The sequence below is a fragment of the Micropterus salmoides genome, unplaced genomic scaffold (genome assembly GCF_014851395.1).
Source record: "Micropterus salmoides isolate LMB-PRFRI ecotype aquatic unplaced genomic scaffold, ASM1485139v1 Ms_hic_scaffold_8, whole genome shotgun sequence".
Lineage (NCBI taxonomy): Eukaryota > Metazoa > Chordata > Actinopteri > Centrarchiformes > Centrarchidae > Micropterus > Micropterus salmoides.
The window spans coordinates 1,562,567-1,585,587 of NW_024044570.1; the positions used below are offsets into that span (position 1 = coordinate 1,562,567).

At 42.0% G+C, this 23,021-nt stretch overlaps 1 protein-coding gene across 1 annotated transcript in view; it reads right to left on the bottom strand.

The window, feature by feature from the left end:
* The window catches only part of LOC119894335 (neuronal acetylcholine receptor subunit alpha-7), a 73,361-nt gene extending 50,624 nt beyond the window's left edge, over positions 1-22,737 (bottom strand). Inside the window, exons 1-3 of the mRNA XM_038707028.1 lie at positions 22,520-22,737; positions 18,523-18,662; positions 2,126-2,170 (exon numbers count right to left, since the gene is read on the bottom strand). Of these exons, the coding sequence (XP_038562956.1) occupies positions 2,126-2,170; positions 18,523-18,662; positions 22,520-22,574 (240 nt within the window). The 5' untranslated portion in view covers positions 22,575-22,737. The remainder of the gene's footprint in view (positions 1-2,125; positions 2,171-18,522; positions 18,663-22,519) is intronic.
* Positions 22,738-23,021: the final 284 nt, after the last annotated feature.

Sequence of the window (23,021 nt, forward strand, 5' to 3'; positions counted from 1 at the left end):
TACTACATACTACATTTGGGCCAAATCAGTACGTACTACTAGTATAGGAGGTTTCCACCGACAGACCGACTCAGTGCTCACACAGCTCTGTTTCTTTTTTCATTGTTATATATCTGCCGTTATAAACGGCCGATGCCGATTAAATGCAATTAGCTCATATCGGCCAATATTATCAGGAAATGGGAAATACACTTCAGGACATTCTTGAGTGTCCTCGCTGCCTTCCGGTAGTTCAGGATGTTTCGCTAAGGATACATCAGCACTACATTTTCGTTTTAAAACCCAGATGTTTGCGCCTGCCGTCCAGACTAAAACAGCAAATCCAAACACCTAAAACGAAGAAGTTTGAAAACGCTGATCATTTTAAAACTCCGGGAGGAGAACTTTAAAAACAATGACGCAGACACTGACATTGGCTTCCTGATTGGGTCTCATCAGTCAATCAGTCATGCAAAGCAAAACCACAAATCTACTGACAATGTTTTACTTTTGGTATTTTTATTATAATATTTTATAAATAATACTTGCACTATGCACGTCGCCGTAGACTCCCAGCCTGCTCTCCGCCTCCATGGTAGCAAGTGTGGGTGTAGCCTAAGTTCTTTGTAGAGCTGCGTCCTAAAAGTCGACTAAACCTTTTTGACCAAGTTTTGATTGGTCAGTTAGTCTCAGTAGGCGTGGACGGTATCATGATATTATGGTATTCCAGGGTATTTAGAAATCTCCACAGTATGACTTTCAATACCATCAACAAAACAGAAACTCCTCTTTCTATTAAACTGATACGGAGGTGCTGTATTGAGCTGATTGAGCTGTATTGAGGCCCTCAACGTAGGCTGCGCCGCCGCGGGAAACTGCCCGGCATCGAGTGGTGGGATAACGCTACAGGACTAGCAAACCAGAAAAATGTGTCCGCCTCTGTTTTGAGTATTGGTTGAACCTTTATTTGTTTTACAAGGAGCTGTTGTTGAGTTTTGAGCTCAAAATTGTCCTCAAGCATGGTTCAATAAATTACAACTTTTATAAAATAAAATGACATGCATTAAAAATGTTGATAAACACCTCAGGCATGATGTTACAAGTGTCTTTTAGTAAATGGGAATCATTTATTTCATCCATATATTTCTAAAAGCGTAGGAGCTTTATACATTTTGTCACTGAAAACCATGTCCTCTGCTGTGACATCACATCTTAATTTTAATTGGGCAATTCAACCAACAACCTTATTTAGTTGAAAGACCCCATTAAAGATAATGATACTGAAGCCCCCTCTGAAGCCCATGATGTGCACATGGTAAGTTTTTGTCTCAGAATTGTTCAAATATTTTTGTGCTTTGGTGTGACAGCCCTAAATTATATTTTTTTATTAAAAACTGTATGTTAAAGTACATAATTATAGAAAATGTAGCTAATGTGTGCTGCTAACTGCTAATGACAGGTTAATGATTATGTTGATATGATATTACATGTTTAGCATGGTCATTAAGTGGCACTAAAAGGCTGAAACATCCTTTGGTGTGACAGAAATGTCCTCTGGTGCGACACCTGACTGTCACACAGAGGACAAAGATGTTACACAAGAGGACAAAGTCTCTTTAAAACGCATATTAAATTATTGATTAACATTTGTTTTACTCCTTAGTATTCTCTTTTGTCAAGTATTTGATTTTTTGTATGCAAAAGTAATAAACACATTTTCAGCTCTTTTTGTAGAGAATCTGTACTGTTATAAAGTGTCATGAAAATGAGTATGAAATGTGATACTTAATTTTTTTCTTTTTTTAGCCAGGAAGAAATGAGGGAGAGAAATGGCAGGGAGAGAGAGGACACTGAGGTATAGAGAAAATAAAAAGGGATCCACACAGAAAGGAGTAGGTCCTAAGAGAACGAGCAAAGTAAATTGAAATGAAATAAAAAACTATTAATAAATTATTTTGGTTGACATTGATATTGTTTTTTTTTAATCAAAAATGTTAACTTCTCTATTATTTTGACTGTGGGAGGGAATGGAAGAACTGTTTTGGGGGGTAAGGAAGGAAGGAGAGTCATGCTGCTCATTTTTTTTTATACACCTTTTGTTTTTACATGTTTTATCTCAAACAGCAGACTCAAGAAGAAAACTCACCAGCTGTAGCCAGATGTTGGTGGTCAGCACCTGGTTCTTCTCATCCTTAAAACAGAAAAACAGAAACATCAGTGTCTGCTTGAAGTTCAACTCTGAGACACTGCAGTCATGGTTAAAAGTCTGTCCACTCTCCACTGTTTCTTTCATCCCTTTTAATTAATCTTAAACATGGCAGCGTGCCAGCAGAGGGGAGGATGAATATGAATAACGTCAGTTTGATGAATGTTCGGCCTGTTAATACATTTTCAGGTGGCCGAGCACACCGGGAGAATTAAATAATGGGGGTTTGTAAGCAAGTGGGCGCTCTGGAGGAGGGAGATTCAGCCAAGGTAGGGACATTAAAGGTAAACGTTTTAATGGAAAACTGACCTTCAGTTACTTCAACACTGAATATATCTCCTAACAAGTGCTGTCTCTTCTTCCTCTGAGCCATGGAGCTCCATCGTTGTCCAGAAACTATTAAAAGGCATCAGTGAGCCTCACTGCTGCACTGGGTGACATGTTCCTTCGTCACCATGAACACACACTGTAGTTTATCCTGACTCAGCCCCACACACACTGTCCTGCTGCCCCAAATACTCAATACAGCATTGAGTATCCTGTTTGATTTAAACTACTGTGAGCAGCTGTTTGAAGATGAAGTCAGAGGAAATATTGGACCATGAACATCTGCAGTCTCTCCAATCTCTGCCTCTGAGGCTTGTAACTCCACATGAGTTGTCATAGAAGGTTTTACCACGACACTGACATTCTGCTTACTGTAGATGTGTATAATTAATTGAAATAATTTCACTATGGGCGATATCCTTTCAACAAATTATACAACTTCTGAAGCCTACTGGCTGCACCAGTGATTATTTGGGTGTGTCCTGTTAAAGGAGTTTTCATGCAGTCATGAATTTGTATTTCATATCTGTTATTAATTAATCACATTAGTTGGATGTGTAGGGCTCCACGGTCAAGTTAGCAAGAATAAATATGCAACGTCCAGTTACTACTTGGTGACGTTTCTGTTAAAATAATTACTTGGGACTTAAATGGTGGAAGTTAACTTGCGCTACTCACATAAGTTAAATAACATTACTAAAAATAATAAATGTCGACTTTTTGTCTCTTGGGTGAAAGTCTGGTTTCTGAACCACCGCCATACTCTGACTTTTCTGTTTTTTTTGTTTCTGTAATTTTAGCGTTGACCAATGGCACGAAAGGGCTTCTTCCAGTGTACTGAGCTATGACGCTAAAGGGTGCCATGTGCGTTGGTACCAGACGCCGAAAGACGTAACAAAGCATCCATAAGTGATGCCCTGAGAATGAGAACGGGCTGCCATATTGTTTTGTCTTTTTTTGTAAGTGTGAGAAAGTAGGATAACAATGGGTCTGGATTTCACAATGATATAATGCAGAGACGCACTTAAAATATCTGATCAGAATGTTTTTAGCTTGGGGCAAGACCAAAAGAGGTGTCCCTCTGTTAACAGGGATTGATTTTGACATTAAAGGGTCTCTTTTCTCTTGGTCAGTGTCCAAATCAAAATAAAGAAATCTACTTATATTAGATGTAAAATAATAAAAGATCAAATAATTCAACTATACTAAGTTGTATTAAACCAGACTGATTCTTTAAGTATGTACTGTGACTATGATGGCATGAAAAAGAACAATTTCTTGTTTCTCTGAGACTTTATGGCAACAAGGAAGAATAAAAACTGAGATCCTGACAGAGCTGAGAAGAGGACAAACACAGTATTTCATTTTGTATAAACTGTTGTTCCTTTGTGTCCTTCTCATACTGGATTGATGATGTTTGTTTTTGTAGGAGCAGCACTGTCATTGGGCCATGATGTTGCTTAGTTACCTGGTGGAAACCAGCGCTGATATAAGATTCCCTCACGCTGTACAGAAAGGATGCATAAATTATTTTCCAGCTGAGGTATTGACAGCAGGCAGGAATGTTTTATCAACGTCACAAAGGCAGCAGGAGCCTGAAGGTGTTTTTAAAGCTTATTGTCCTCCACAGCTGCAGCGGCATCAGCGGAGGGAGGAAACCAGACCTCAACCTCACCTGGGAGACACACGCCAGACCGGCCGGCCGGAAAGGAAACTTACTCGTCTGGATATAAAACTCAGAAGCAACGAGGCAAATCAGCAGCAGCTGTGGAAGAGTGCTGAGCAGCCGAGATGATCCAAGCTGATAGCTGCCACGGCTCACAGCTCAAAGGCCCCTGACAGGCCCCTGTTAGCAGAGGGGCTCCTGACTGACACTGAGCGGGATGATCTGGGTCACAATAAAAAGAGACGCCACTTTTTATGAGCTGCTAGCTAATGTGCCATGTCCTAACGCGCAGCTGCTGCTTCATAGCAAATGCCAAACACCTTGCAGGTTCTGTTAATAAAACCCTGTGACTTTATCTTCCCTGTTGACCTCCTCCTCTATCAGCAGGTAGGTGGACATAAAAACTACATGACAAGTTTGCACCTGTCTTTCTCTTGTTTAAAGTAGCCCTCCACTGGAAGTCTATGTTTTCAGTTTCAAATGATTGCATGGGCTTGAGATGTGCTTGTTCCTCCTGAAACTTGTTCCTTCATGGAGAACAGTTGAAGCAGATACAATAAAATCCAATAGAGACAGTATGAAACCTCCCATGGTGTACTTTGCAGCCAAAGGATTTTCGTTTTGAAACAAAAAAAACAAAAACGAAAAACGGCTCGTTTCCCAATTACCATTAGTACCGTTTTTTGTTTTTTTCCCCGTGACCCGGAAGCTATGGTAAGCAGCCAAGTAAGCGGTTGTGGGCCTATGGCACAAACCCCGAAGTCAGGAGTTTGAAGTTGCATATCTAATGTTACGAAGATGGACTACAAAAAGCGCTTCTTTGACCTGTGCAGTCTTACAGTGTTGTTCTAATTCAGGCCATCGCAAGGTGGAAACATAGCCTATTACTCAATTACAAGCGGGAAGGGGCGTGCGGAGGGTGCTGCAGCGCCCCTTATTGACAGGGAGGAACACGACACATGACATGTAGGCTACAGCATAATAATAATCTTTATTTGTAGAGCACTTTTCAAAAACAAGTTACAAAGTGCTTTAACAAGTGTAAAGACAATAATACCCAAGAGACAATAATACAAAAAACAATACAAGATAAAAGCATGAAAACATTGAAAAGACTAAAATACAGATAAATATAAAATTAGTAAAATACAATTAAATAAAAGGGATAAAATAAAGTCAAATAAGATCGGGAAAGGCTCTCCTATAAAAGTATGTTTTAAGAAGGGACTTAAAAGAGTTCACTGACTCAGCCGACCTGATTTCCTCGGGCAGGCTGTTCCAGAGCCTCGGGGCCCTGACAGCAAACGCTCTGTCCCCTTTAGTTTTCAGTCGAGACTCTGGAACAGACAACAGACCTCTGCCCGAGGATCTCAAGGTACGTGCTGGTGCGTATGGGACTAAAAGGTCAGAAATATAACGAGGCGAGAGGCCATGAAGAGCTTTAAAAGTGATCAATAGAATTTTAAAGTCAATTCTAAAACATACTGGGAGCCAGTGTAATGAAGCTAAAATAGGAGTAATGTGGTCATATTTCTTTGTTCTGGTTAAAAGCCTGGCAGCTGAGTTCTGGACAGTCTGGAGTCCATCAATAGATTTTTGGGTTAAGCAGGTGAAAAGGCTGTTGCAATAATCCAGGCGTGATGAGATGAAGGCATGTAAAATGGTCTCGGTGTTCTTAAAAGTTAACATACATCGAATATTTCTAAGTTGATAAAAACACGATTGAACAAGCTTTGTGGTGTGCTGCTCGAAATTTAAATTACTATCAAACCAAACACCAAGGTTCTTTGCCACAGGCTTAATGTGATTTACTAGGGAACCAGCAGATGGCAGTATTTGATTTGCCATCTGCTGAGACCCGATGACCAGGATTTCTGTTTTGTCTGAGTTCAGCTGGAGGAAATTATTTGACATCCATTTTTTAACTTCACAAAGGCAGTTGTTAAGTGAACTCAGCATTCCAGGGTCTGTGGATCTGACGGGCAAGTATATTTGTGTGTCATCAGCATAAATATGAAAAGAAATGCCATGTTTATGGATAATATGTCCAAGGGGAAGCAGATACAAGGAAAACAAAATGGGTCCTAAGACAGACCCCTGAGGCACACCATATTTAACTGGACAGAATGAGGAGACATAGTTGTTTACAGACACGCAAAACTTCCTATTTGACAGGTAGGATGAAAACCATTCTAGGGCAGTACCAGAGATCCCCACCCAGTCTGTCTAACATGATGTTGTGATCAGTGGTGTCAAAAGCAGCGCTAAGGTCCAGGAGTACCAGGACTGAGCACATGCCTTCATCAGCAGACATTAAAAGGTCATTGGTGACTTTAAGCAGGGCAGTCTCAGTGCTGTGGTACTTCCTAAAACCAGACTGAAACTTTTCAATGGGCACTGTTGTTACTAAACGACAACATAAAATACAACAGGTAAGTCCTGAATGCTCTGGTCGATATTGCAGCCTACTAATTTGACGTCAGCAGCTGTTCGCGCTGTTTTGTCGCGATTATAGGAGCTACACTGGTGTGATGCGGATTGGCTCTGACAATATCTGAATAATCATGTACGCATAAATCATCCACCCGCACTCAACCCAACTAATGATTTTCTCAGATTATCCCACCACGTTCAACCACGTTTGGAAGCAAAAGTATTTATGACTGTTCAAAACTGCCAAACTTCACGTTTACAGATGGACGAGTTCAGTTCACCGTACACCAAAAACACAGTAGTTGTTTGTTGTTTACAGACTGACGATGCGATGACAATGTGTCCCTGACCACCTCCGGAGGTGGTTTGTATCATAGGCATACTTACACCTGTACTTTCAGGTCAAGCCTTAGCCGATTGCAATCTGATCACCCAAAACACATTTTAATTCCAGGTGTAAAATGGGTCAGTTAGCACAGAGATTATGCTGCATTGAGAAGTTTCTATTAATGTTTTAAATCCAAAACAAATGTAGTTGATGTCCTTCATGAAAACTACTATTTCAAGGCAACAAATGGAATTGTATCAAGTCAAGTTTTATACCATAACAGCAAATCACACTTTTGCCTATATAAAGGCAACACTTTTGTTTTTGCCCCCATTCATCCTTAGCTGAACTCAAAGATCTAAGACTTTCTCTGTGTACACAAAAGGACTCTCAAAACTATCAAAATCTGTGTTTGTGAGCACTTCTCCTTTGCGAGATAATCTTGCACAGGTGTGCCTTAGGCTGGCCACAATAAAAGGCCACTCCAAAATGTGCAGTTCCACCACACAGCACGATGCCACAGATGTCGCAAGTTTTGAGGGAGCGTGCAGTCGGCATGCTGACTGCAGGAATGTCCACCAGAGCTGTTGCCCGTGAATTGAATGTTCATTTCTCCACCATAAGCTGTCTCCAAAGGCGTTTCAGAGAAACTGGCGGTACATCCAACCGGCCTCATAACCGCAGACCACGTGTAACCACACCAGCCCAGGACCTCCACATCCAGCATTTTTACCTCCAAGATCATCTGAGACCAGCCACCCGGACAGCTGCTGCAACAATCGGTTTGCATTACCAAAGAATTTCTGCACAAACTGTCAGGAACCGTCTCAGGGAAGCTCATCTGCATGCTCGTCGTCCTCATCGGGGTCTCGACCTGACCGCAACTTTGCACAGCCATTGAAGAGGAGTGGACCAACACTCCACAGGCCACAATCAGCAACCTGATCTACTATGTGAAGGAGATGTGTTGCACTGCTTGAGGCAAATGGTGGTCACACCAGATACTGACTGGTTTGCGGACCCCCCCAATACAGTGAAACTGCACATTTTGGAGAGGCCTTTTATTGTGGCCAGCCTAAGGCCTTTTATTGTGGCCAGCCTAAGGCCTTTTATTGTGGCCAGCCTAAGGCACACCTGTGCAATCCCCATGCTGTCTGATCAGCATCTTGATATGCCACACCTGTGAGGTGGATGGATTATCTCGGCAAAGGAGAAGTGCTCACTAACAGATTTTGACAGATTTGCGAACAATATTTGAGAGAAATAGGCCTTTTGTGTACATAGAGAAAGTTTTAGATCTTTGAGTTCAGCTCATGATGAATGGGGGCAAAAACAAAAGTGTTGCCTTTATAATTTTGTTCAGTATATTTTCGGAAGACAAGATAAAATACCCTTAATGTTACATGTCATTGTGTATGTAACCTGCTGTGCCTGGTCCCTGCTCAATTCTATGCTTCATTGCAGTAACTTATTTCAGTTGAGAATTAAATTGAGTTTGGAGGGAACTCCCCTGAGTAAAAGCTTTCCACAGCTCTCATAAAGATTCTGCCCCTTTAAAACCATGCAGCTGCTTTACAAACTTATGTAAGTCAGGCTGCTTTTAAATAAACCTTCGGAGGGGGGAATTCTGTGTGATGTATGTATCTGAAGATTCACCTGAGATCACAAGATAAAACACTGACAGCAATCTGATCCAGATTCTCAGTTAGTTGAGAGACGACAGAGAAAATCTGCAGGAGAGAAAAAGGGCTGCTCCTGCACTGAATCTGAATCTGTGTCATTATCAGATATTAATAAGTAATGAATTACAAGGCTGAGTAATGAATAAGGATTCTAAATCTGTGATGAATGATGAAAATAAAAATGGATGAAGCCTAGAAAGATGAAGTCAAGTAAGTCCTTTCTAAATGTATCCACATTTATCAGATCATGTCTATGTGATAAATAAGCAATAAAAATGTGGAGACCAGATAAAATGACGCTGGGAAAAGATGAGGATACGTCACATGATGGGACTAAAACAAATGATACTATAAATGGATGAGGATAAATACTGACTGGAGCAGACAGGAAGGAAACAATGAAATTAAATGTAGGTCTACCCAATGAACAGATGACGTAGTGGGTGATCAAACAAAAAAAAGTGGTGAGATTAAGTCCTAATAAGATTTGATGATGAAATAAGGAAATCCGTGGAGGGACAAAGCAACGTGGGGAGCGTGGGTAATGAGTAACACATATGTAAGTCTTAGAAATGTAATACTGGATTTGCAAGAGATAATATTGCAAGAGAGGAACGTTACAAGCCACAGTGAGCGCCTCAGATAAAAAGCTGCAGGTGACAGCGAACCAGGAAACATCCAGCAGGTCATCAAGGTAAACAACACCTTCACTGCATCGACCTGTCATGTGCGAAACAAGTCGAACTGCATCAAAGGCTGCAATCGTGGCTGCTGGCGATACAGCAGAGCCAGAATCTGCTGATCATTATTTGATCATTAATTAATACAACATATCTACTTGGATGTTCTCTGCGTGCCTGCATGAGTTTTTCTTTCAGCTTCCTCCCAGCAGCCCAAGCACTTGCAGTTTAGGTTAATTGGTGAGTCTAAATTGCCAGTAGGAGTGATTGTGAGCGACTTCAGTGTGAACTGGCCACGGACTGAAAGAGACCTGCATGTGTGAAAGAATAATACAACATTGCTCGCAGCACACTGTGGTACAGAATTAACAGCAGCGTTTCCACCAAAGGAACTAAATCCCCCAACTAGGAACCTTTGGAGGAACTCACTGTGTTTCCACCGAAGGGACCAGGGTCCAAATTTAGTTCCAGGGTCTTTATTTTAACCCCCCAAAAAGTCCCTGCTCGGGGTAGTACTTTCTGAAAGTACCGGTACTTTGGGGGGGGGGGCTTGCCTTGCAAAGCGAAATTCAAATGAGCGAGTAGAGGCTACAGGCTTTACATCAAGCTTGTCACCTGTTTTTCTAGACTGCTCCTCTCTTTTCCACTGTTTGCAAATCAATAAATCACAACCAACAGTCAGAGAGCCACACGAGTCTCGCCGACGTCAACATTAAATGTGTTGCTGGGAAACAGCAGCCAGCGTGCAGCGGTGTGTTTACAGCGAACAGCTGATGGAGTTACGCTAAATACTGAGTCTGGAGTTGTTGTTTTCATCAGTCAGGAGGTTTTTCCACAGAGCTGAAGTCTCCTCCTCTCCAAAACAAGCAGAACAGCTGATTACAGCAGGTAATAAAGCTCGTTAAACATCCTGTTCCTCCGACGCTCAGGTGGACTCTGCAGCTGATCTGCAGCTCTTGTCGTTGGAAATGTTTAAATAACCTTCCAAACTGTCGCAGTTTTTATTTTTGTGTTGCTTTCTCTGTGCTGGAGTTATTTTAAAAACTTGATGGCTTTATCCAGTTTGTTATTAAATTTGTAACAGACTTTATCGTGTGTCTCTTCATTGTTCTCCCACACAAAAAAAGCTGCTTTAATGGTCAAGCACAGCCTGTAGTTCTTCATTATATTCCAGTCAAATCCGATGTTCATCTATAAATTTTGCTCTTGGATAGTGGTTCCAAATAATGATGCCTGTGCATCGCTTTGTACGGTCTATTCGTCAGCTGGTTAATTTGCCTAACCTTTGCAGGTCTTTAGACCACGGTGGAAACACACAACAAAGAGCTGAAGGAACCTTTTAGTTCCTTTAAAAGAGATCCGGGTTCCTTGAGTGGAAACGCGGCTAAATAGTGTTGCCAAACCTCCGATCTTTCATTGACCTGTCCTTATTTCCTCCGGTTTACGACAAATTTTCACATCTTCGTGTCCTTTTCATAACATTCATAACAGTTCTGGCTCTGTACAGCGCACATAAGCCCTACAACTCTCTCTCTCTGCTGTTTCCGCACGTGAGACAGCTCGAGACCATGTGGATTTCAGGTGGAAGAAAGGGAATTTGTGAGCAGATGATAATGAGGATGAGGAGAAAGAGAGCCACGTGTTCACCGCGGCTCTGTCTACAGCAGAACTGTGAAACTGTGATGATGGTCGCTCTAGATTGACATCAGAGTCGCATGAACTCCGATCTGAGCGTCCAGACTGAGGTCACATTTCAAAAAATCAGACCTGTATCTGAGTTGCACCACATATGAGAGTTGCCCAAATCTGAACTGGAAAGGATCAGATTCCATGTGACTGTTCAAACTGTCATAAAAAATTCAGATCTGAGTCACATATGAACAAAGAAAAATCAGGTTTGGGTCATTTGGCCTGCAGTCTGAACCATGTGTCGGCCCGGAGATTAACTGCCCCCCCACCACTCCTCCTGGACTTAGAAATAACAAAAACGAGTAGCAACAGTAACAGTTTAGAAAGCAGATATCTCAGAAGCTACAACACACTAACGTCTTCTTTAAAGTAGAACAAGAATGAGCTTAAATAATGACGAAATGAGGTAATGAAACCTGAATAAGTAAAGTTTGTAAAAGCTGAACCCTCAGCCAAGTTCAGGCTGAGTCACTGGTATTGATCAAGAACTCTATTAAGCCCCCGCAAAATATAGTATGTTTATTTTGTGCTATGGAACGCTGAGTCTTTAATTACCCCTTTAACTAATTAGCGTATGTTTATTGTTAGATGGACGCTGCTCTGTGTGTTTTCCTTTTGTTCTGCATCTTATATTCGACAGAGCACTTCTCATGTTGACTGACTGATTTATTTTCTAAGCACACAATGTAAGAGCTGCTCAAGGAATTTGAAGTCTAAAAGCATGATGAAATCTACTGACTAAGCCCTGAACTATACAGGCTGCACAGATAGAGTCCGCTTGATATCAGGGGGAAAACATGGATGGACTTTTCCTCCAGCAGAGAAAGTCAAAAACACCGGGCAGAGAGCGGGAGGATAAAGGCTGGAAGAGATAAGACGAGATGCAGTAAGGTGAAATGAGATGAGGAGGGGGACTACATGACCCAAACGTAGAGGTAGAAAAGACAATATGAGATAAGAGACTGAGCGAGGAGACATGGGAAATTAGAAGTTTAAATGATACATGATGGGATGAGAGAAGAACGAGATGAAGAAGTTCATGAACGAGTTTGAAGCAGAGATGATTCTCCAGTCACTGCCATTAAACCAAAAAATCATAAATAGTAGTTTGGCAGCAGGTGTCGTTCCATCATATTTCAAAGAAGCAGTTGTGGATCCCCTGATCTTATCTCTCATCTCTCGTCACTGTGTTGGTATCAGGGATACTGCTTTGCAGTGGTTTAAGTCCTATTTGTCTGGGAGATGTTTTTCAGTAAAGCTTGGGTTCATCTACTGCCCCCCTTCTTTGTGGTGTTCCACAGGGCTCAATTCTTGGACCACTTCTCTTTTCCTTATATCTCCTTCCCCGTGGCTGCGCTCCATTGACTCTAATGTAAAAAGAGTTGTTTTCTAGCTTTTTTTGGCTGTATTTTTCTAAAATGCTGTTCATGGTGGAATCTCATAATAGTTACCCAGAGAGGCTGAAAGGAGAAGTAAGATTTATTCTCTTTCCAAAACCTAAAATAAATCCAGAAAAATGTCGACTGTGGATTGTCTCATCTCCATGCATCATAACTGACGCTTTCAGACAGTGTGACAAAGCGTAAGGATTTTACGCTAAAGGTACCCTTCAGCGCTAAAGGTACCGTTGCTACGTTGCAGCAACACACGGTAGGCTAACTCTACCTGTTAGCACATCGGCCGTGAGGTTTAGGTACTAACATTTCTGATGGTTATGGTAAGGGTATGGGCTTCAGGGGGCTGTCAACACCTTTATCACGAACTAGCTACCCGGTCTGCACGGGACTAGTATCTAAGGGGGGCGGGGCTTAGCGAAGGGTAAATTTCACTAAAGTCCATTTTTCGTCGAGTCTGCTTCCTCTTCGGTCTCTTGGCCATGTTATGTTGTCAGCTCGCCCGGCTTGACACGGACAAAGACAACTGGACTTTGTTGAAGATACTTCAGTTGCTCTTGATTTTAACCTTAACACAAAAGTTACATAATGTTGCTCGGTCACTCGCTGCTAGCTATATATCTGGAGTTGTTGTTAGCAAACCTACTAGATAACACACTCCGACAGCGGTATCGTTACTGCTCTTGCGTCAGTTGCTGTCTAACAATGTTGGCTAGTTTGCAACCCTGTCTCTTGCTCTTCACTCTCTTTTTCTCTCCCTTGCTTCCTCTGACGTCTTCTTCAGTCTATAGAAAAATATCTATAGTCCTTTCCTTAGTTTCAGATAGCCAAAGCCAAGCCCAGTGGTGGACAAACTTGAGTATTTTCTTTTCATGCCACTTTCTACTACTCCATCAGATCTCAAAGGGAAATATTGTACTTTTCACTTTAACTGACAGCTTCAGCTACTAGTTAGGCTACTTTAAAAAATAAGCTTCTTACACACAAAATCTATAAAAAAATAGGATGTTTTGATATAAATTAAATTACTTAACAGTTTATATGAGTCCAACCAGTAGAACTACATCAGTTAGTCTAATTGACAGAAATAAAATTGTCAACTGTTTGTGGAAAAAACATTTTCATGTAAAAGCATTTCATGGTTCACAAACGTGAAGATTTGCTGCTTTTACTTTTGATGAATTTAATGTATTTTTAATCATTTTGAAGTTTGGAGTAACAAAACAAGCCTTGTGAAGGTGTCACTCGGGGAACTGTGACAACATTTCTCACTATTTTCAGAATTTATTACAATCGATTAATGGAGAAAATAATCAGCTGATTAATACATAATAAAATGAATCATTAACTGCAGTTTGATACATTAATATAAAATAGTGTACCTCAACCAACTACATTAAAGCATGAGGAATAATAATCTTATGATATAATATATAATAGTTATAATATATATATAATAGTTTATATATATACTTATCTGGCATTTAGTAGGCAACAGGGAACGCTATGAATTCAGCACAACAATTATCGTCCATTTATTGAATAAAGCGGGGCAACTTCGAGGACGTTATCTCTTAACTTACTTAACTAATACAAGGTGTGGCGTGTGAGCTGGCTAAAATGAATGCGTCTCATGGTGAATGCGTGAGACTTGAGAGCCCTGGATATTTTTGCTTGCTGAAGAGTTTTGCTGCTGTGTGACATGGTACTGTAAAGCGTTCTCGTGAAAGGTTTCCAGTGCTACACAGTTTTACAGGTAAAGATATTTTTAAGACACATTTTTAGATAAAATGACTAAATAATGTTGCTTTAATGTGAGGAACGTTACTTATCGCTTCACACATATCTGAGGTTTTTAGCTTCACTTTAAGTCACTGCTTCATGTACGTCAGCATATGTTCATGTAGTCTGTATTTCCTTTGAGAAACAATAAGACACAGTAAGATGAAATTAAATAAGACAATATAGATGGTGATAGGAGATATAAGGAGAAAGATTAAGGTGAGAAACATGATGGAATAAGACCATAAATTTGAGGAGATACAATAATGACACAAGACAATAAACACATGAAAATAACACATCAGTGCATCTTATATGAGAATAAAAATCTGCAAATAATAATTGGCTAACATTAACACGCCACACTGAATAAGTCAAACACACAATGGTGGTTCAGTCTGATTTGAGGATTTTTCTGGACTAGAAGTAAAAACTGTCTCACTCACACACTGACAGGCCTCGCCGTCAGCCAGCTGGTTTAATTGGGACCGAGTGTGAGTTTGGTGGATTATCCAGAGTTACTGGCATTGTGTCAGGAAAGAGGCTGCTGTCATATTTATTTTTCAACACTGTGAGCAGTGCTTGAAGTGGGGAAAAATAGGTGCCAGTACCCCCCCCCCCCCCAACCACAAGATGAAACTAGTAAATGTTATAACATTAACAACTTTGCGCATTAACCACTTAATTTCCTGCATTCTGAACACATTTTCTGCACCAAGTTATGGAGGAAACGTCCTACATCAGCTTCTGTACGGACAGCTGCATTCCAACACGCACCAGGGTGAGTTATAACTATGACGAACCCTGGTTCACTGCTAAACTCAGACAGCTGAGGTTGGAAAAGGAGGAGGCGTTTAGGAGGGGAGACCGGGCCGGGTTTAAGGAGTCAAAGTACAGCTTTAGCAAGGCGGTGCGAGATGCTAAACAGCTGTACGCAGAGAGACTACAACGCCAGTTCTCAAGGAATGACTCAAACCACAAACGGTTTCAGGTCCATCAGGACCAAAACCTCTCACCACAAAAACAGTTTCTACCCGTCTGCAGCCTCATCAACAAGGCCCGGGTCCCCCACTGACCCCCCCTTCAAATAATACAATCGACTTTGCACATAAATAAATATCACTTCAAGTCATATCATGCACGAACCTGGCACATTGAACATATTTGTTGTTAATTGTAAATTGTTGTTGTTCCATTGTTTATTTTTATATATTGTCAGTTTTATTATTTTTCTCTATTCTGTTATTCTTATATAACTTGCATTTGTTTATTACATATTTATTTATTTCTACATCTATTTATGTCAGCTGTATGTTTGTCTGCGTGTAGCATCTTAACACCAAAGCAAATTCCTTGTATGTGTAAAACACTACTTGGCAATAAAGCTCCTTCTGATTCTGATTTAACATTTGTTGTTGCTGTTTTACAGAATTTTTTACAAAAGCTTTCAAAAAGTGATGGATTCTGACCTGTCCCCAGCGTCTGTCAACACTTTTAAATGTCCCGCCCCTATATTTCTCTTGGTCGGTTCACAACAAGTGACACTGACAGGCTACATTCACACAGAACAGGAACAGGTGAGCGTCGCGTGGCGCCCAGAGAAGCTGATATGGAGAGGGCAGAGGACCGGCAGCTTGGGAGAAGTCCCGGTACGCAAGAAAATGTCCCGGGACGCCAAAGAGTAAAATGTTGAGGTGTCGGTACTGCGTGACGGGGCGCTCCGGCCCACTTCAAGCACTGACTGTGAGCAATGCCACACACTGCCATTGCATCAGGGTGGACACAGAAATCTCAGGGACGGATTTCTTAAGACACGACTAGAGATAAAAAAAACCTGACCCTGCATTCGCTGTGACCTTTCAGCATTTCACCGTTTACATTTGAAGCTGCGGACGTGCTGTCCGAAGTGTTAAAGGTGTGAAATCCAGCTGCAGTGCTTCTTGTTTTAGAGTTTCACACTGAATTCTTCTACATGTGGAGTCGTTACAGCCACCAGCTGGGTCGACCGCTGAGTGTGTGGAGATGAGGAGTCAGGCTGCCCTGCTCTCCTGCGGTGAGTCAGCCCCACACTGAGGTTTGAGTGTGGTTTCTTATCTGCAGCACCAGTTTCAACAAACAAACAAGAAACTCACAGAGCGAAAAGTGCTGCAGCCAGGTCTCTGATATTGCAATCTCTGCAGATGGCTTTGTACTGTGTGTGTGTTTTTGTACTGTGTGTGTGTTTTTGTACTGTGTGTGTGTTTTTGTACTGTGTGTGTGTTTTAGTGTGTGTCATGCTGTGATAGCAGAGATGAAAGTCGTCTTCGGCTGTCAGCACCTGGCAGGAGGCGGAGTGAGTGTTTGTTAAAGTGGGTGTAAAATGTGAGTTCAAAATGAATGACTTGTGTTCATGTAGTTCATCACTGTGTGTGTGTGTGTGTGTGTGTGTGCACAGTGGGTATAGTTCATCACTGAAGTCAGTAACGAGTGTCGATCCTGCAGCGGCTGATTAAAATAACAACCTGCTCTGAACCCGAGCAGTCTGACGTTTTTCTTGATGAAAACTACACCACCTGGCCAAAAGTATGTGGACACACAGATATTACAGCCATATGCAGTGACGGACAGGCCATCTGGAATTCGGGCAAATCGCGATCTGCTGTCCCTGTACGCTCCGGCGCCTCGCTCCCTCTCCGGTACCTACGATGGGTTGTGTCGCTAGTACGAGTCATGCGCTCTGAACAGTTCGTGCTGCCTGGATGAATTTTACCATGCACTACTGCAGCTGGGGGCTCCCCGCAGCGCCATGCAACTTTCTAAATTCTTCCCTCTTACAGAAAATAGAAAGGTCAGGTTGAAACGCAGCTGCAGCTGTGTAGCAAAATGGCTAAATATGTTACAATAAGAAGACAAAGGGCTGCAACTAATGACTATTTTCATAGTCGACTAATCTGTTCATTATTTATTCGATTAGTCGACTAGTCACGATTATTTTCTTTTTTAAAGCTGGGTCTCCGACAGCGTCGTGTTGGACAGATTTGCGCTTCGGAGAGAGAGAGCGCGACGAGCAATGGCCCTGATCTGCAATCAAATACGATTTTAAATAGGTCTAGTAAAATAAAATAACAAACAAAAATCACTATGTGGAGGGCCGCCACAAATAAATGAACGACTAGGAAACGCTGCCTTTCCCCTGTTGTTGCTGCTGCAGTGGTCTGAGTAACTGGGACCAGGGCGCTCTGTGGGCGGGGCCACTAACCTCGCGGGAGCTCGTGGAGCTTCTCAACCCCCGAAAAACGTTTGAGCACATTTTTGATTCGCCATCAACTTTGGTAAAACTGCCAATATTCAAATTCTACACAGTTGATTTTAAGACTCAAAACCGCTCACAAGTGTATTTAGTGATTAAATAAACCTGTAAAAACAAAAGCCGTTCTGCTGTTCGCCTCTTTCTCCGTTACTTTCCGCTTCACGCATGAAAGCTTCTTCCTCGTGAGTAGTGTCACAGTCGAGCAGTCATGGCACTTCCTGTAGTGCACTGCAGTTAGAAATAAACAACCAGAAATGCTCTTAATATAAATAATTTCTATCTCTTCCTTAAACTGCATCTATGTAACGATGCGTCGAAGAGGAAATTTCCCGTCGACCAACTATTATAGTCGACGTCATCGATTACGCTGACTAATCGTTGCAGCCCTAAAGACAAACGATGGCTGATACTTTCACATTCAGGCCTACATGCTTGCTTACTGATTCAGCAGTGAGAATCATCCCGTCCCAGGGGAAAAAAACATGAGCTCCCCCGAAAGCTTGATGATATAGTTTTCACACTAATATTGTCTTTGAAATTTTTCAAAATTTATTAATAATACCAGTAATTGAGCATGAGCAATAGGATATAAAATGCACCTGGACTCCTTCGCAGCTTGTTAACTACATGTTGGTCAGACACATTTATTTATTATACTGTCGCTGCAGTGCTCTTTTCGTAATGTAACATGCACTGGCCTACTGCGAATGTCCCATACCGCCTATAACGCTCTGCCGCCGCTCTCGGATCTTAAACTGTCACCGTGTCACATGTCGTGCGTGTTTGCTATGTGTTTCAAATGTCTGTATTGTAGCTGTGTGGATTTATACTTTTTATGCCAAAATTTGGATGGGTTGCTGTCGGGTTTGGGTTTGAAAACAGGGCTGTTGTGTTGCGTCACTGACCATACGTAATAGTTAGGAAACTATAACAACGTCACCAAAACTATTTTGGGCAGAATGCATGATGAGGCAACCCCGCAGCAGGGAGGCACTTCAGATTTGCCAAATCAGATTAAATGTTGATTATGACCCCTGCATGGATAATTTGTGTGTGTGTGTTCTTACCACGTCCATGATCTGCAGCAGGCTGAAGCTGAAGTGGACGGTCAGGCTGTGGGAGTCGTTGCTGACCGGTCGCTCTAACGGGTTGTAATTCCTCATCAGCTCCTTGTAGAGACGCCGCTGATACACACCCTGCAGGGAGCCTGAAGACAAACACAAAGCACGTAAAACAAACACCAGGGATTCAAATCAGATTATAAGAACTACAAGTGTGACATTTCAGGCGTTACTGGCTGTAGATTTGTTGGAAATTACATCAAATATAAAAATGATTGCTTGGTTTCCAATGGACACGGCTCTCTCCCGAACCTTCTCATCCACCTCACAGTGTGAAAACACAGTTTGTAATGTCAGTGATCCAGGAGAGTCTCGGTGCTGAGGGAGAGCAGTTTAATCCCGTTACTCTCTCTCACACTCTCTTACATTCTGCTGTCAGTTCACAGATTATATCAAGCAACAGAGAAACATACAGTTCACTACAGCACTTGTGAAGCCATAAAGCAGAGGTCTAAGGCTCCGTGTTAAAGGATGGAACATACGCAGTTTCCTGGCTGAGGTTGATTTTAGACTGTGCGACAACAACAGCGACTGTGCGTTGAATGTCACGCTGTGCTGATGGATGGTCGTGGTCTGTGTTCAAAGTGGGTCCTTATTTAGTCCCACATTTCTGACTCTGACGCATCAGACTGTCTTTGGTCTCCAACGCTCCAGATTTTGGTTTGACGATCAAAGATTGTACCGCATTTCTTCCACGATTGTGACCTTTCATCTCAGACAGCCCAAAATCTCAGTACGCTGTAAAAGGGCCTTAAAGGCTTTATGGCCGCTGGTTACATCAGCCTCAGTAAAGATGAAAGCTCGTCAAGATGACTGACAGGTGCTGGGTGAGAGCCTGACTAGCTGTGGGGGGAGGTGGCGGAGACTAACGGCACACTTGTCAGTCAGGTCCCCGTGCTCAGGGTCACTGTCAAGGCGTTTGAAATCCAGAGGACAGGAGCTCCGGCCAACAGAGACATTTTTCCTTTTAGTGTCTGTTTCCTGGCCATGTATGTTTTACTCAGTTCCTAACGCTCATTTTATAGCTGCATCCTTTGCTTTAAGAAGAAAAAAGGTTTAAAGGGGAACTTGATGATTTTATTGGCCACGGTTAATCCTACTCAGCTGATGTCATAGTGATGTCATCAGGGTTATCCTAACTTGGATTTCGGAGACTAGGGATTTATAACAGAGAGCCTGCGTTACAAACTGGAGGTGAGAAAGTTTGAAAGCTGTGGCTGTTTATCGGGCACGGAGGGCTTAACGGAAACAAACTATGAAGTTGCATCATGGGAAATGTAGGAACCAGTGTGTTGGAGTTTGACTCACAATCCCCTCACTTCATGGAAGTGCAATAACAACACATTCTCACTCCCAGCTCGTCACATATGGACGCTTGGTCAAGAGCCCTTGGCGTCACGTTGTAACGCCCCGGGTGCCCTTTAACGTCGCAATTTGGTTTGGTTTAGGCACCAAAACTGCTTCATCAGGTTTAGGAAAAGATCATTTGGGTTAAAATAAAACACGGGTTTCCTGAATGAAAGTCCCGTCCACATCCCGTCCTACAGGGCTACAGTCCGTTGAACTATGACGCCGAGGGGCTTCCCATTGCCCAAGATTATTTTTCTGTTGACATTTTAGCTTTTATTTGATATTTTGGCAGTAAAGACGCAATGGGAAACCAGCGGATAAAGCAAGGGACATGACATACAACGGTCCCAAGCTGGAAATGAACCAGGAACATGGTATGCACCTTCGGGCCCCAGGAACACCACATGTTTAGATTTTATTTAAACAAAAATATTTACTAATTCAACATCTAATGCATTGACTAGTATTCCAAAAAAGAGAAATCATTTTTTAAATACATTGTGTTGTATCTGTGTTGTCTGTAAATGTTATTTATTCAAAGGGAGTGTAATTAATCCTAAATAATGTTCTGAATGTTGCTGGACTCTGAAGTTCAGACTGTTTTTTAGAGTCTTAGCAGAAGAGATAATCACACAGCTGACTTAAAGCTTTAAAAATTCAGAGGTTTTCTTTTTGATCTAAAAAAAAAGTATCACTTTGAAACATTGCATTTGTAAAAAAACGTCTCGGGTTCAAAATTGTGTCATGCTGAAGAAGTGAATAATCGGACGCCTGAAACTGGCAGGAAGGTGTTCAACCTCAGACAGATGTAACATCAGGGGCTGTGACACGTGATAGATAATAATACAGAGTATGTCAACTTTAAGCCTTGCCGTGTGGACGCTGCACACCGGAGAGCAGCTCGCCATCCAAGAACGTGTTAATTCTTGTTTTATTTTGTGTTGAGCTGCGTTTAACTTCCTGCAGTTATACTCAGACTCCACAGGCCCCAGTCACGTGTTCAAGTGAAGAGCCATTGCCATTCTTACATCTGCCTGCAAAAAAGCATTTCCAGTGCCGCGTCCCGACCCCCCCAATGGCTCAGAATGGATAGATATTGTAAATGAGATATATGTAAAGGAAGCAATTACCTTTTCCGTTCGTCTTAAGAAGAGTATATTTGTTAGTCTGTGGGTTAAATGGGTCAAAGGCCCTTAAGACCAGACTGCAGCAGAGGTGCTGAATTAATGATCCTGTGTTTTATTTTTTTCCATTCCTTTTATGACCCAAACAATGTAGTTATTTGTATATTTTGTAATGCACAAGTTTTTCTCTCCCTAACTGTTCAGAATTTCCCAAAAAAGAGCCAAGGAACTGAGGGGAAACATTCAAACATGTGGCCAACGCCTCAGGTCAGGACTTAGCGGTTTAAGTCAAGGAGGCAATTAACAACCGGCCGGAGGGACCATCTCTTAACAGGGGAGTCCTGTCCTTTCGTTGCTTCTCAGAAAACTAAACAAACGCTCACATTTTGGCCTCACATGCCCACCAGCCGTCACAACAGCCAGGAGCACTAACGAACCAAGCGCACTCCATCACCTTGATAACGACCCCACAGAGGTTAAACAGATAACTGTGACCTGGATGACTGACAATCTTCACAGATATTCAAACATGTCTTCAGCTTCTTAAATGGCGTCTGCTGTTTAGCATGTTTCCATCCACCTGGTTTCATGTTCTATGTTTGTATGAGTATTTGGGCATGAAACACTGGATATACATTTAAAAAAGGTTCGAACACCTGGCTGAGGTGTAACAGTTGGTGTATCGCTAAAAACAAAAAGCAAGAAACTGTGAGTGAATAAATGCTGACCAACATGAAGCAGGGACTGAACGCATCCGATGTGTGTGGAGCGATGAGGAGGCTGTAACCTTCCTCACATTCCAACACATGAAACTAACAGAAATGTCTATCGTGTTTTCCGCGAAGTTGTCCGACGCCAATGAGCTCATGATCACACAGCAGCAGCGGGTTAACATTTGCTCTACTGCGGGATAGAAACTCAGTGTTTGCGATCGCTTTAATGTTCGAGGTGTTGTTTTGTCTGTTGCAGTGGATTCAGTCAATCAGAAAAGCTTTATCTTTTTAAATAAAGCTTTACAAGAAGAAGTGATTTGATTCTTTTACGATATAAGCTGTTTTTAAAACACTGTTAACCTTGCAGAACTTGACTGTTTCTTATTTTTGAGGCCACAGTTTGAATTATTGTTCTGTTAGATTGCATTATGTTAATATTTTGTCCCGTGATATTTGTCCACCTCCTGCATATATTAGAGACACATCTTCAGAAATTCAGCTTTGACATTTAAACCTTGTGAAAAATAACATTTCCTAAGCAATTTTCCACCTTTTGATGGTCGGCTTTAGTTTTGCATGAACTGACTTTGGAGTTGCTGTTTTTATAACAAGAGAACTTCTTGTTATTTTAGTTTTCCTTTGTGTTTGATCTGCAAGCCAGTTATTTAAACATGTGTGAAACCAAACTAACTGAACAGCTAGACTGATCCATGACCACCGAACACGCTGAGGTGTGTGTGTGTTTGTTAAGCCTACCGTGAATGAGGCAGCAGAGCGTCAGGACATGCAGGGTGAAGATCCGGGCGTCCATCCTCGGCAGCCGTGAGTCACAGAGACGAGAAACTGACCGGAGTTCCTCGTGCACCGACAGAAAGCACCGGAGAGAGAGACTGAGAGGTGGACACGCAGAGAGAGGGGGGGAGAGAGAGGAAGGATCAATAGAGGATTCGCTCGGAGGGGGGAGAGGGGGACGCTCCTCCCCCTAAAAGCATGCAAAGGAGAAGATTCGGCAGCTGGAGACACTGAGAGGAGGCAAGAAGAGAGAGAGGGATGCTGTGTGTGGATGAGCTGCTACCAGCATCTTTGTACTGACACTGCCAACGTGTCTCATTTGTTTATACCAAACTAGAAATGACTCACTGCATCTCTGCCAAGGCTGCATGGTGCTCTACTCTGGACATTTTCATACTAGAATATTTTCACAAAACAGATGCTTCCCATGAAACAGAATTCAACCAATACTGTTGGTCCAATGTTT